The sequence below is a fragment of the Lagopus muta genome, chromosome 15, assembly GCF_023343835.1.
Source record: "Lagopus muta isolate bLagMut1 chromosome 15, bLagMut1 primary, whole genome shotgun sequence".
Classification (NCBI taxonomy): Eukaryota; Metazoa; Chordata; class Aves; order Galliformes; family Phasianidae; genus Lagopus; species Lagopus muta.
The window spans coordinates 7,663,929-7,678,457 of record NC_064447.1 but is presented as its reverse complement, the minus strand read 5'-3'; the positions used below and the strand labels follow the sequence as shown (position 1 = coordinate 7,678,457).

The 14,529-nt window shown below is 39.8% G+C and overlaps 1 protein-coding gene across 3 annotated transcripts in view; it reads left to right on the top strand.

Moving 5' to 3' along the window:
* Positions 1-14,529, top strand: part of LOC125700709 (multidrug resistance-associated protein 1) — a 46,144-nt gene that overhangs the window by 3,759 nt on the left and 27,856 nt on the right. For all 3 annotated transcript variants that reach the window (XM_048961807.1, XM_048961806.1, XM_048961808.1), the window contains exons 2-7: positions 7,219-7,395; positions 7,928-8,053; positions 8,907-9,044; positions 10,155-10,280; positions 11,814-11,875; positions 14,320-14,451. In XM_048961807.1, coding sequence (XP_048817764.1) covers positions 7,219-7,395; positions 7,928-8,053; positions 8,907-9,044; positions 10,155-10,280; positions 11,814-11,875; positions 14,320-14,451 — 761 coding nt within the window. The remainder of the gene's footprint in view (positions 1-7,218; positions 7,396-7,927; positions 8,054-8,906; positions 9,045-10,154; positions 10,281-11,813; positions 11,876-14,319; positions 14,452-14,529) is intronic.

The window sequence follows — 14,529 nt, the reverse complement described above, 5'->3', positions numbered from 1 at the left end:
AGGTTAAAGCCTTTACACAAGATGGTGCCTTTATTATAATTAGCAGCTAATTGTCAGGCTCTCACTGCTCGATTGTGGTTTCATTCAGCGATGAAAGCCAGATGCAGTTTCTCAGCTCTCTCACGTTTAAGCCTGTAAAAATGAGTCTTGCTGGTGGTTGCTTTCACAGAATTAATATTACCTCTGTTGATTCGGGGTTGGTTGGCTTAGGGCAGGTACAGCAAAATGAAGCCTGATGCTGTATTTTAGATAGACAATCTGTTAAGGAAATTTCGGTCATTTTATGGCTGTCATTTAGTGCGACTGTTTCAAGGTTGCTCAAAGCATTTAAACCCCAGGGTAAGTTATGCCATTCCCTGCAGTTACGGCGCAGTTTGCAGGGAAGCACTGTGCTATACTCAGACTGAGGGGAGGTTAACTGGGGCTGCACTGAAGTCATTCTGGGTCACATCTCTAAAAAGCTGTCTGCAGGGGACTGACCTTTCCCTTACTTCTAATAGAGTTAGAATTCCTTGCATTACTTTTTTTCTCACTGTTTGCATCTGTGGGAGCTTCAGATGCAGCTTATTCAACAACAACAAAAGGGGATAATAACAGGATTTTTTCCTGTTTCTGTTAACTGATTTCATTTTGGAAATTTATGGATAGATAAATGCTGTCCTTTTGATTCTGAAACTGTCAGTGGTAAACAATATTTTATTGTCATGTGGTCGAATGCTGTTTAATGGTACACAAGCAGCACTACATCTAGAGAAGTATTTTAAATTTCCAGCTGCTGCTGCTGAAATTTGTGATATGTTTGTCCAACCCACAGAAATAATGCCATGTTCCAGAGGCTTTTTTGGCTTGAAAATTCCACAAGTGCAGTTGCTCCCTTTTCTAGCAAGTTGTTGGCACCAGCTGCTTCTCTTAGCCAAAAGAGAAACAAAGGGAAAACATGCTGTTTTTCTGCCATTGTATATGGAGTTTCAGCGGATGCAGAGCTATATATTACAAAGGATTTCAACTCATTGTTAACAATAGGAAATGCTATTTTTTGAGATTTGGAGAAAGAGCTGCAGGCACCAGGACTGGAAGGTAGAAGCTTTTTCTTGACCACATTGGTAAATCAGGTCTGTGTGATGCGAGCCATTGCTGCTGAGAACTTATTCTTACTTAAATCTTTTGTGATAGATAATGTTATGAGAAACTGAGGGAATGAGTGAATGAAGGTGGAGATCTGGAATTGAATTTAGAACCACAGGATCCACTAGTGCAAGCAGTACTTTGTACAGAACAATTTGGTTGTAGTGTACATAGTATTTTTAAAGGACTTGTAAATAGAAGGAAGTTTGTGATGGTTGCTTGTAGTGTCATGTTAGTGTTGTTTTTTTTTGTTGCTGTTAAGACCATTCCTGTGAATTTTGCTGGGCATACAGGAGAGCTGCAGCTGCAATGTCACTGACACTTGTGGGCCTATCTGCTGCTTTCTGTGGGAGTTCTGGAGTAAATTTTTTTTGTATCAATAATTGTTGCTTGTTTTTTTTACCAATCTGTCACCTTGTTCACCTCCTGTGAGTTAATCTGAGCAGTTAGCACAGGACAGTGAATGTTATGCTGGTGAAGGTCACGTGTACTTATTTGTGCTTGTAGGCTCTAGTCTAAATATGCTGACTTAAAGAAATGTTGAGGTTTGGTCCACACTTCGTTATCTGACAGTGGAATGTAAATGACAGAATAAAGATAATGCATTTAGAGTACGTTTAGAGAACGTTCTTTCAGTGCTTTGTAACTTCCAAGGCTGAAATTAGTGGAAGTTACTTGACAAACTGAATAACTTCAAAGAGCTTTTTAGTTTGTGACGAGAGAACAGACCTTGTAATTTATTGCAAAATCTGGATCACTTCAGTTGTTGGTTTTCCTTATTTTTTTTAGCATAACCAAGTGTTGCCACATTTGCTGTTTGTTTTGATGAAGAATGGTCATATCAGATACCTTCAGAACAAGTTCAGGGCTTCTTCTAAAGCTGCTTTAAAGGCAGATGTCCTTTTTTTCCACCATTGGTCTGCTTGTGGTGGCTCTTCTGATGCTGCATGCTTAGTCAGGTCAAGAAACTCTTCAGTGTGGGAAGAGGCAGGCAGCGAATCTGCTGTTTGATATTAAGATTCCAGTGTAGTTTTGTAATCTTGTTTTTTACATATGTGCATAGAAAAGTTTATTTTTCAGTTGCTGCTGGTTGGTACAGGTGATATTAAGTGTGGCTGGCAGCCGGCACCTGTGCACAGCGGGCATGAAACTGAGCAATTTTGGTCTCTGTATTTCTGCTAATGAGAATTTTAAAATGTGCTGGGGGTCAAACAGGATTATTGATGTGAGAACAGGTGGGTGGCTGCTCAGTTAGCAGCCTTTCCTGGCTGCCAGGAGGGAGACTGCCAGGCACAAGGTCCTGGCAAGCGTCAAACTTTCACTCTTGAGTCTGGGCATGCTGGGGGCACAGCTCTCCTCCTCCCCCAGCAGCAGAATAACTGATCCTTTGTGTTACAGCTTGATCCTACAGTCCTACCGGCAATGCTTCTAACTGGCCTGATCCTGACATTTTAGATGGGAATTAATATAACATGTACTTTATTTTCCTTGGGATTATGCAACATTAAATAAGCGTTTTTACCTCTGAATAGATCCACGTGATTACAGGAAACATGAGATAGAGGATTTCACTTGAAATATAATATGAAACCATTCTGTGCTATAGGAGAAAATGCATTTTTTGGCACAAAAAAGAAGGCTGTGGCTTGGTATTTTTTTTCAGCCACGGTGCTCATGATGGAAATGACAACTTTCTAAAATGAAAACTGAGAAATAGGTCAGAGGATTTAAAAAATATCCATTTGCTCCTCTGGTAAACTTTAAATTTGCTAAGGGACTTTAAAAAGAAAAGAACCAATGAAACTACAACACCTGGGATGTGGGTTTCATGGAGCAGACTGAAAGTGAGCCCATAGCTGATGTTCTCTTCCAGCATCCACCAAGAAACTACCAGGAGCCACTCTGTGACTTCTGTGAGAGCCTGAGGTCATGGTTCAATGGAAAGTAGCTTCCAAATTATACAACATAGTAACTGTAGAACTAAACAGCTTTTTTTCTTCTTCCTACTGCATTATAGGAGGCTGCTGGTTTGTGTAGAGTTTTCAGTGCATACTTGGATCCCTGTCATTTGCTCTCCTCAAAACAGAAGTGTTAAATCATTGATCAGAGTGAAAAATAGTAAGAAATGAAAATGGACAACTTATTGCTTGAATAGGACCTGCTAAAATCGCTTCTAATAGTTCAGTCACAGAAAAACATCAATTTTAGCTAATTAAGTTCTCTTAAGTGCTACAAAGGTCTGCATCATTGTATTTTACTACCTAGATTTTTCACAGAATTTTGTCTTGTGCTGAAAGGAAAACAGCTTGTAAACTTGGCTTCTGTAAAACAAAAGAGAATCAGCAGTGTGAAGTAGCAGGACCAGTTGAGGCTCGTGTACCCGTAGCTGATTGCTGTAATATGTGGGCCTCATGATGGGAGGCGATGTGCCTTCCAGCTTGGATTGAATGTCCCAGCACTGTGGTATCCTCCATGCAGAATTTACAATATGCTTTTCTTTTGACAGGAAAGGGCGGGAGAAGCCTGTGGGTATACATATATATATATATATATATATATATATATATATATATATATGTAAGGGCAGGGAGATCACTCACTCATTGCCATCATGGGCAAAACATTCTCAGTGTAAAGGATATTAATATAATGTACCACCAATTGCTAATAGGCTGAAGTGAATTAAAACCGCCTTCTTGTCCATCCCATCCCACCTCCTCCCTGAGCAGTACAGGGGAATGGAGGTCAGTCTGTAACACTTTTCTGTGCTGCTTCTCCATGGTTGCTCAGGCCCTGCTCTGCGTGGGTCCTTCTCCCCTTCCAATAGAAGCTGTGCTCCCCAAGCTGATCCCGTGTGGGCTTCTAGAACTGCCCCAACATGGGTCTGTACCTTGGGGAGCCCATCTTTCAGAAGCTGCTCTAACAGTTTCCCATGAGTGGCAGTTCCTCCAGAAGTCCTGCTCCATCCTGGGCTCCTCCATCACTGCACGTGGAGACCTGCTCAGTGCAGCGCCCGCGGGCTGTGTGGGGACAGCCTGCTCCGCTGTAGGCCTCTCCTGTGCTGCAGGGAGCTTCTGCTTCAGGCCTGGAGTATCTGTTGTCCTCTTGCTCTGACCCTGGGGGCTGCAGGGATGCTTCTCTCACTGCTCTCACCCAGCTGCTGGTCCACAATAGATTTCCCTTTCTTAAATCTGCTCTTTCAGAGGCACAACCAGCCTGTCTTGTGGCTGGGCTCTGGACAGTGGTGTGTCTGCAGACAAGAGTTGATTGCAGCTGGCTCTTATCTGCCTTGCTGCAGCTTGCGGGCTTTACTCACAGAGGCCGCACCTTCAGCTTCCCAGCTGCCAGAACCTTGCTATGTAAACCCAAACAAATGGACTCTCAAATACAAATCGAGAAATCCTTCAGAGCATCTCAGTTCAGCCTTGGAAGTCTGTTTCAGGAATGGTCTCCTGACAGTCTCCATTCTGGAGGTGGGCAGTGCAGTCTGCCTTCGGAGAAGCCCTCAGCTTGTCTTGGTGAATCTGTATGGTATTTGATGTGCGTAGTAGGTCCTCAGGAGAAAGTGTTTGACGTATAGGTCTTTTCCTGTTTGTGCTACTACATTGTAAGAGAGTGGCTTCTAGAGAACCAGCAGAGGAAGATAGTTCTGTGCGTCTCTTCCTGAATGATTTCCTCACCTTTTGTTAGCTGAAATGTGTGTTGAATTGAAGGAGTTCTGTACCTCACCTGTGTATAGACAGCTCAAGTATGCTATAGCATACAAAAGAGTATAGTGTATTTAAGCTAAGCAAGCTCCCATTGGATATCCACAGCCTCTGGATCAAATCTTGAAAGAGTGTAAAGAATTTACATTGAAGTTGCTGTAGCTGTTAAGTTCTAGCAGTATTCTTAGCCCAGTCTGCTTAGTCATCCCAACTTTGTGTTAATCCTGAGATACCGTTGCATCTCACCCTTTTGTCTGTCAGACAGAAACGCTTCAATTGCAAACATAAATGTCCAATGAACTGAAGACTGACTGGAGGATATTTAAAAATATAAATATCCAACATGCGTGGTAGTTATGTGTACACGTCTTTCTTTTGCTTAGCCAAATGGCAGAGATGTGTGCACTCACTGCTCTGTCCTTTCTGGTAGATGTCTGGTAGATGTCTCATTACAGCAGGCATTAGAAAGCACAAGAAAAAAGAAGTAGTTGCTTTTTTAAAGAGTGTGTAGATCTTAAAAATAACAACAACAATATTAAAAAAATAAAGAATATGTCAAGTGTCTTTTTTTGTTGTTGTAAAGCTGATCAGTGTTCTTGTATAATCTTATTAAGTGTGTTAATTTGTGAGTTGTAAACTGGCCTTGCAGAGTCACGAGACGTTTTTTTCTTGCCTATTAAGCTGAGCAGACAGGATTTAGGAAGCCGAAAAACGGTTTGTGCCATGGCTAAAAGTAAGGATGACTCAGCTGAAATCTCTAATGATGGTTTGCAGCTGGGGACTTAATAAGCCTGTGACTCAGCCACAGCCTTTACAGCTGCAGCCCTTGTATGAATGGCTTACGTGACCACAAACTAAAACATAGTTGGGTGTTTTTATGTTGTACCAGTGTTAATTTCTGAGAACTGCCTGTATTTAGGTTGGACGTGTTTGGTTTTTTTTTTTTTAACTGAAAGGAGCGATAAGAAATGAAAAGATTGCAGGGAAAAAATAGCAGCTGTGTATGTTGTGTGTTGTATCCAGCCAAGGAAGGAGTCCTAGATTCTGACAGAAACAGGAGGAAGATAGAGAAGGAAAATATTTTTGTTTCAGTGTTTTCAGAATATGTTTATGAAGGGGGGAAAAAAGGGTAGAAAATATCACTGCATAGAAAATGGTTGCAGTTAAGGGAAAACCTACTTGAAAATTTTGCATTTTATATCTTCTTTTTCTCTTTAGTTCTGTTTTCCTCTATTTTTAATTGTTTAACCAGCTAGGGACAGATAAAGGTGGGTGATTCTGAGCAGTGGGATGTTTTCAGCTTTGACATTGGAGCAGAGTAGGCAGGCGCCACAGCTCCTTTTGGCTCTGTTTCCTCATCTGTAAAATGTAGATAGTAGCATTTGTTTTTGTGACGTGCTCAGGCTTTTACAGATGAGATTACTGCTGTTAGGTCCCAGCAGTGGTGCTTGGTGCAGCTGCAAGGCGTGCAGCGGTCGGAAAAAATGCTGAGGAGGAAACTTTTGTTAAGGAGCCTTTGGACACGTGCCTGCTTGTCCAGGATGTGTTGCTTTCAAACAGGGGCCTGTAAGGTGTGCTTTGCCTGCTGAATACTGCGCTGCTGGAAGATGACAATAATAAACACACTGTCAAAGATGAATTTACTGCCTTCATAAATAGCCCTTGTATCAATAATGGAACAGTGGTCACATTCTTATTAATTTAGTTTTGCTTTGATCATATGGAGGTTTTTCTTGTTTCAAGAATCACGTTGAGAGAAGTAGGGAAGTGGTGAATTATACTGATGTACATCTTGTTGTTGCTGGATGGTAAATATGCTCCAAGGTGAGCCTGCTGCTTCTCTCTGCATGCTGTTCTTATGAATCACCAGAAACTCGCAAGTGGATTTGCTGCATACAACTTTGAATTTGTGAGGCTGTTCTGCAAATAGTGATGTTATCTCATTCTATTTGTTCCTACTTTGTGCCAGATAATACTTCCACAACTACATTTGGTCATTTGTGCATAATGGTTACAGTGGGAGATGGCTAGCATTGTCACCTTATTTTTCTGCAATCATAATGTGGAAATCCTGGTAAATGCTGTTAAAGATCCTAATTACTACATTTGAGTGTTGTCTGTTATAGTAGCTTTGTATAGCCAACAAAAATGAAACTGATGTTATCTTGTAAAGATTTTAAATTTCTGAGCTGTGAGAGGTTCAGTAAAATTGGATGTGTCTCAGTACAGAGCTAGTCTATTACAGGTATAAACAAGCATGCAATAAGTTACAGAATAAGACAGCTGTATACATTTTTTTTCTCATGCTTTTTTTTTTAATAAAGAAGTTCTGTGATTGCTTTTTCTTAACTGTTTCCTTTTTTTTTTTTTTTTTCTTCCTCCTCAGGATTGGAATCTGACATGGCACACAGAAAATCCAGACTTCACCCAGTGCTTTCAGAACACAGTCTTGGTCTGGGTCCCTTGTATTTACTTGTGGGTCTGCTTCCCAGTGTACTTTCTATATCTTCGTTGTCATGACAGGGGTTACATCCAAATGTCAATCCTCAACAAAGCCAAAACGGTATGTGACTCCTTAAAATCATGACTTATTAGGCTGGGTGGGTTGAATCGAATGACCTCCAGAGATCCCTTCCAATCTTAACCATTCTGTGATTCTGTTTCTCTTGATTCAGTTTTGATTATTTATTTTTAGATGTAGCACAACCGGTTTTGTTGAACGTCAGTCTCTGCCTGTGTGTGCAATTCAACTGTAATTTACTTCTACTTATGCTTGATTTCCAAGTGTTGTGTTTTTCTATTGCTTTCTGAAACTGATGTATTAAAAAAGCTGTTTAAATAGTTTGTAAGGCCAGTTAAAGCACACTATTTTGAGGCAACTCAAATATATGGTACTGAAAGTTAATGAACTCCTTTCTTGTTAGAGGGATTCAGTAGGTAAAACCAAATTATTCTTTCATGCGTGTTGTTGCTTAGAAGGATTGTCCAAAAGAGGTGATCTCATAGTGGCTCCTCTTCCATTAGCCCATTGCATGCAGCATTTGTGCTGCCTGATCTGTGTGAACTCGTGTATAAAACACACTTTTATATTGCAGGCTTTGGGCTTAATACTGTGGATAGTCTGCTGGGCAGACCTTTTCTACTCTTTCTGGGAAAGAAGTCAAAGTATTTTTCGAGCTCCATTTTTTCTCATTAGCCCTACTGTTCTGGGTATAACTATGGTAAGTTCTTCTGTTACATCCTTTGGTGGCACAAAGGCTTAATCACTAACGTGCTTCTTACTCTTCTGCAGTGTTTTAACTCTTTAAGTTACAGTGTTTTTTTTATATATATATATATATATATATATATATATATATATATATATATATATAATGTATATGTATATATGTACGTACACACAGACTTAATTGACAGCTTAATTGTGAAGTGTTGGACCTGAAGTGTGTGCTTTCTTTTGGGGTGGGGGGAAACAACAAAACCAAAAACTATCCTAGCTTTGTTTGGTGTGTTACCTGTCGACATGCAAGCCAGTGCTAGTTATCCTGCTTTATTTTAGTAGGCTTGAGCTACTCTTCATTTAATAACTTGATTCAGGTGTAGGGTGAAAGAATCAAGTTATGAGGAAATCTAGATAACACAAATTTCAATGAACTTCAAAAAAGATTGTTGAAGATGTTACCAACTTGTTACAGACTTTTTGTGTGGCATTTAGTGCCTGTTAGGTTTGATGGTGTGGTCCAAAGTCTTAAAATGCCACGCAAGGCATGCAGGTGTCACCTTCAACCTCTTTCTATCCTTGCTAAGTATTGTCTTCTTTCACTGCAGTATCTCTACAATGTCAGTTTCAAGGGAAATGCCCTGCTATTTGTTTATTAGCGGTTGTCTGACGTTTGTCACAGGCATGGAATGGTAGTGATTACACCTGCTATTTTGGGGGAGAGAACAATAAAAACCTGGAAGAGATTGGACATGAAATGTTAAATGAGTATGTTCTAGCATTCTACTTTGCATGTGTGTAATGTGTTGTTTTAAAACCTCTCTTACAAATACATGTATCTTGTTTGTTGACAGTTGCTTGCCACGTTTTTGATACAACATGAAAGAATGAAAGGAGTACAGTCTTCAGGCGTGATGACGATTTTCTGGCTCATCTCATTGCTATGTGCCACAGTAATTTTTAGATCCAAAATTATGCTTGCCTTAAATACAGTAAGTGATTGCTAGCCTCGTTCAGTTGAAAATAATCGTGGAAACTGCAGTAGTAGAGTAGTTGCTTGCTAATTTGCCAGTCAAGTAGTTAATGATCCATTCAGTGTGCTTTCATTCCTTGGGTTATGAAAATAAAACAAGCAAGACTTAATGGCCTTGCTTTTCTGGTTTTGAAACGTTAGAGAAATTCACTGATCTTACTACAGTGACAGTTGTTAAGAACATTCTGCTAGCTGCTCCAGAGAGGGGTCCTCTCTGCTTGAATGCGGTAAGTGTGTGTAACGTTTGATTTGAAAGTGCTGAGAGTTTACATCTTCCTGTTGATTATACAGCAGATTTCCTGAAACACTTAGTTTGGTTGTAATGTGCTCTCATGACTGTGGAGACAAAATAAAATTGTTCAAGTGAAACACTTTTCTGTCAGTCTGCTTCTCAGCTAAACCTCTTCAAATGGCAGATGAATTGTGGAGCTGCCTGCAAACAGCATTATGACTTTTCTTTCTTGAAACTCTTAAGCCATATTTTGTGAATTTTGAGAACTTTCAGCTAATTTTTTCTAGTTTTTTGTGAATGGGTTTTGTCTTTATCTATGTGTCCCTCCCTCCTTATTCTTTGTTTTCTTGGGAGTGTACTCTAGGTATCAGTCCCATCACAAATTGTGATGTAAATAGTGCTGCTCTGATTATTATTGTTGTTATTAATCATTATTTGATTTATGCTCACCATTTTTCTTTGGAAACTCTGCTCTATCCAATGCATAAGTGCCTTGCTCTTCTGCAAATACTTCGGTGTCAAATTGGGGCATGTTGTGTTGATACAACACAAGTGTTAAGGAGCACTTCTCTACAGAAGTTTGTGCTGGTGTATTTATGGCACTGACTGAGTGAAAACAGAAAGCTTGTGAGGTTTCTGTATATGATAACCTTCGTCTTCTCCTCTGTTTTTACCTTCCCTTTACCAAAACAGACGTTGACTTTAATTTGCAGGGGTGGGTTCTAGTATAACATTTATGTGGTTAGCAGAGTTTACTGTAATGATCTATTTTATGTTGAAATGTTGTTTTAAGGATATCCCTCAGCCTTTTAATTACAAAATTACCTTCCTTTGCAGGACACTGAAGTGGATGCGTTTCGTTACGTCACTTTCTGCACCTACTTCATCCTGTTACTTGTACAGCTCATACTGTCTTGTTTCCCAGAAAAACCACCTTTGTTTTCTGAGGCAGTAAATGATCCTGTAAGTGTTAAGTCTATGCTGACTATTCTAAGAGAAATTGTAAGTGATGCTGTATGTTGCCACTGGTAGGCAATGCAGTCTGTGTAAATATGCCTGGAGAAAAGGGTGTACTATTGAGTCTTTGGATCTGCTTCATCTTTGAGTTCTTTTCATCTCAACTGGGGGTAAAAAGTAATTGACTAGATTTATTATCAAAATATTCAAGCCTTCTTTGCTTTGATCATGATTACAGTAATTACAGGGTGCTTTGAAAACAGTTATTTGTTTTTGTTTTCTGAGTACTTCTGAGAGTGTCTCTGTGGAAGTAGCTCAGGCTGAGTATCTCCTCATTTCCTTTGATTTCTTAACTTGTCAGAGTTACAACAAAATTTTGAGTTGCTATAAATTTAGATTTTTACAAAGTTCTATAAAATATTTACTGACTTGTAGGGTGTTGGATTTGCTTGGAGTCATTTTGTTGCAAGTACATAAGAATTCAATATTTCTATAGTACTTATCTACTTTCAAGAATAATTAACTGTCCTGTAGTATCGCTTTTCCCTACAAGGTTGAAAAACAAATTGTCACGTGAGGAGGAGAGGAAATGCAGAAGTCTGTTTTGCATTGCAATCAGGCAGTACACTTTAATATAGATCTTAATGGAGAAACCAAGTTGTACAAACATAAGTTGAAAAGTGCAAATCTTGGGGGAAAAACTTGGCTCTCCTGTTTTAATTGTAGCTTTGTAATGATGTTTGGTGAGTTTATAGATGGATACACTATAGTTGCTCCAATTATTGCTGATTAAAACTGTAGTGGATTGCATGCCAAAGGAATGGCTGTTTTTAGCATCGTGTAGGCAGTGTTCAGGGTAGTGAAGAAGGGTCTCCACTGGAATTTGTGTAGTAAATCACTTTGTGCCTTTTTGAGATTCTTCTGGATTCTCTATTAATCCAACCAGATTAAGAGAGGATATTAACCAGAAGAGTTTAAAGACAGCCATTGATCTGGATGCAGGACATGAGCCGACTGTATGCATTTGTAGGTCTGGATATGTTGTTTCCCATATGTGTTGGTGAATGAGATGCAGGGCTTTTGGGGGTTTGTTTTGGGATGTTTGATTACTCTTTGTTTTGCTTTTCAGTTATTACTTGTGTGTTTGTTTTGATGGAATCTTAGCCCTTATGGACCAGAACAGTGCAGTTGAGCTCTTCTTTAGTGACACTAATTGTAACCAAATAACACATTCATGCTTTCATGATAACATTCCTTGCATTAATATAGATAAACTTATGCTGTTTTATAACATTCCATCAACTATTTATGACTTATTGGTAGGGTGCACTTCTATTTTTGTGAAATCCACAAAGCTAGACTTCCCTGTTTGTTGTTTTGTTTTTTTTTTTTATTAAACAAGCTCTAAACAGCATAAATGACAAATTTAATACTTTTGGAAGGAAAGCAGTAATTCAGAAGCATCTTTTCTGGTTGATTTGTTTCTGATGTCTCTGTATCAGTTACGTTTATATGTGGATTGGTTTTTCTCTCCTTTAGAAACCATGTCCAGAGTTCAGTGCATCTTTCCTGTCAAGAATCACCTTCTGGTGGATCACTGGGTAAGTTCAACAGAGTACACAAAGCATTAGTTAGAATTATATGATATCTTAGAATCCTGCTTTCTCAGTTAATTTGACAATAATCATGTAATGCTTATTTTGGCTTTTTTGTCTGGCTGTTCTGTAAACAGATTAAATTGATATGTTTTTCAAACTTTTTTTTTTCTTCCAAATCATGCTGTAGAATCCCTTGTTACTTTTTGCATCTTTTGCCAGGTTCAGTTCCATCTGTGCCTTTGCTTTCCTTATCTCAGTTTTACATGTCTGAGCTGCATCCCAGCCCACACTGCCTGTGCGTTTCCTTCTTTTCCCTCAGTTTGACCATCAGGCTGTGATCACTACAGCTCAGGCTGTCTCCAGACTTAACCTCTTTCATGATCTTCACTGGTGAGCACCAAGGCCAGTCATCCTTCTCCTCTGGCTGATCTGTCTAATACCTGGACTAGGAAGTTATCCTTAACGATCTCCTGGATTGTTTATAGCCCACTGTGTTGTATTCCCAGAGCCATCCAGGTGGTTTAAATTCTCCCATCAGAATGAAAACCTGCAAGTGTAATTCTTCTTGTAGCTAAAACAGGAAGGCATCATCAACAGGCTTCTCCTTGATTAGGAGTTCTCTAGTAGACCCTTACCACCAGATGTCCTGTATTGATCTGATCCCTAATTTTTACTCATGAGCTCTCAACCTGATCATGGCTGTTTTTTAGTGGCAGCTCTTTGCAATCTCTCTACTTAATAACATAGAGGACAACTCTCCCATCCCTCTTTCTCTGCCCATTTCTTCTAAAAAGCTTTCCTGTTGTGTGATTTGTTTCATGGTGTTTTCATGATAGCAGTTAAGTCATAGTTCTCAAATTGCATTGTGGTTTCCAACTCCTCCTACTTATTTCCCCTTCTGTATGCATTGGTGTAGAGGCACTTCAGCTGGGCTATCAGCTGTGTTACCTTCGTAGAGGTGGCATCCTTAATTCCTTTGGAACAATTCTGAGGTTTTCCCCTAATATTTCCTAAAGTGTCAGTGTTCTCTGGCTCTTTTCAGTCACTCAGAACTACATCCCTCTCCCCAATCACACCTAGTTTAAAGCTCTGCTGATGAGTCCAGCCAGCTTGCTGCCCAGAGTATTCTTGACTCGCCTGGTCAACTGTGTCCCATCCAATGCCCCTATCTTCAGTTTCTTGAAGGTGTGACAGAGAACTCAAACCACTGAGCATGGTACCTTCCACACAGCCAGTCATTTACTTCATTTGTTCTCCTCCTTCTACCTGGGTCTCAGTCTCCAACTGAGGGGATAGAGAAGAGTATTGCCCATGCTCCAGATTCCTTCACCATCTTTCCAAGGGACATAAAGTCTCTTCTGATGTTTCGTAGTCTCCTCATTACAGCCTCATGTGACCTGACTTGAAAGAGCAGCAATGATATTAGTTTTCTGGCTTTATTAGATGTGCTAGAAGTTCTTCATGTAACAAATGCAGGCTCCCTGTAGTCAGCAGACCTCTCTAGAGAGATTGTGACAAATGGGTGCCTCAGTGCCTCTGATTGAGGAGTCCTCAATTACTAATAACTCTCCACCTGCTTTTGGTGGTTCTAATACGGATGCTTCATTGGACCAGCTTAATGTCATCGTCCTTTCTTGGGTCTTGACTGTTACCCATGTCCTCTCCTTTTTCCAGACCCAGAACCTCACATCTGTTGCTTAGGAACTCTTTATAAGTTAGGGGGAGACTCCTCCAGCTTTGAGCTGAAATGAGAGTCCGGTCTGCTGCATTTTATTATGGTCTGAATGCTTAGGATTGAAAACTAGCTTAGCTCCTTCTCCTTGCAGGGACTTCCATTGGGGTTGTTGGTCAGCTTGTGTCAATTCACAACACCATGCAGCAGCCTCTCAAATTTCCAGGTACTATGCTGTGCGCTGCTGGTGGTTTCTTGCAGCCCGGTTACTTGCTCAGAAATTTAATTGAGCTGGGCACAATTGAACCCATAACATCCACCTCTGCCCTAATGTTTTTGTGTGTTTAAACACAGAAAGATGGTAAATATTATTTGTGTATATTTGTGGTTGGCTCTTGGCCAGAGTTGAAAATAATTTGGCCAGATGAAAATAATTGCTTCATAAAATGAAAAGCTAATAAAGATTTTGCAACTTAGTAGGCATGAGAATATTAGTCGGTGGCTGATTTTCAAGATACCACTTAATCCTTTTATTTTCTTTTCCCTGAAATTTGTATTTGACATATCCTGAATCCTTAGCTCTTTTGGTGCCTATTTCTCAGTAAAGATCAGAAGATTGTATGCAACTAAATTCCTTCTTAACATCAGGACCTGTGTTGCTGCAGATAACAATTCTTACAAACAGAGCTGGCTTTGTTTTTGGGCAGAATCTTGTCTTGTGGTATGTATGACACTAATATTCTCAAATATATAGTGTTAATTCTTTCTCCTGCAGATTGATGATTCAGGGTTATCGGAGACCTCTGGAAGCTAAGGATTTGTGGTCATTAAACAAAGAGGATACGTCTGAGCAGATAGTGCCAGGTTTGGCAAGAAACTGGGCAAAAGAATGGGCAAAGACCAAGAGGTGAGTTAACTATCCTATTACTGATAGAGCTCTCATTAAGAAATGAAAACTAATTGGTTGAGAACCACTTTGTTAAAA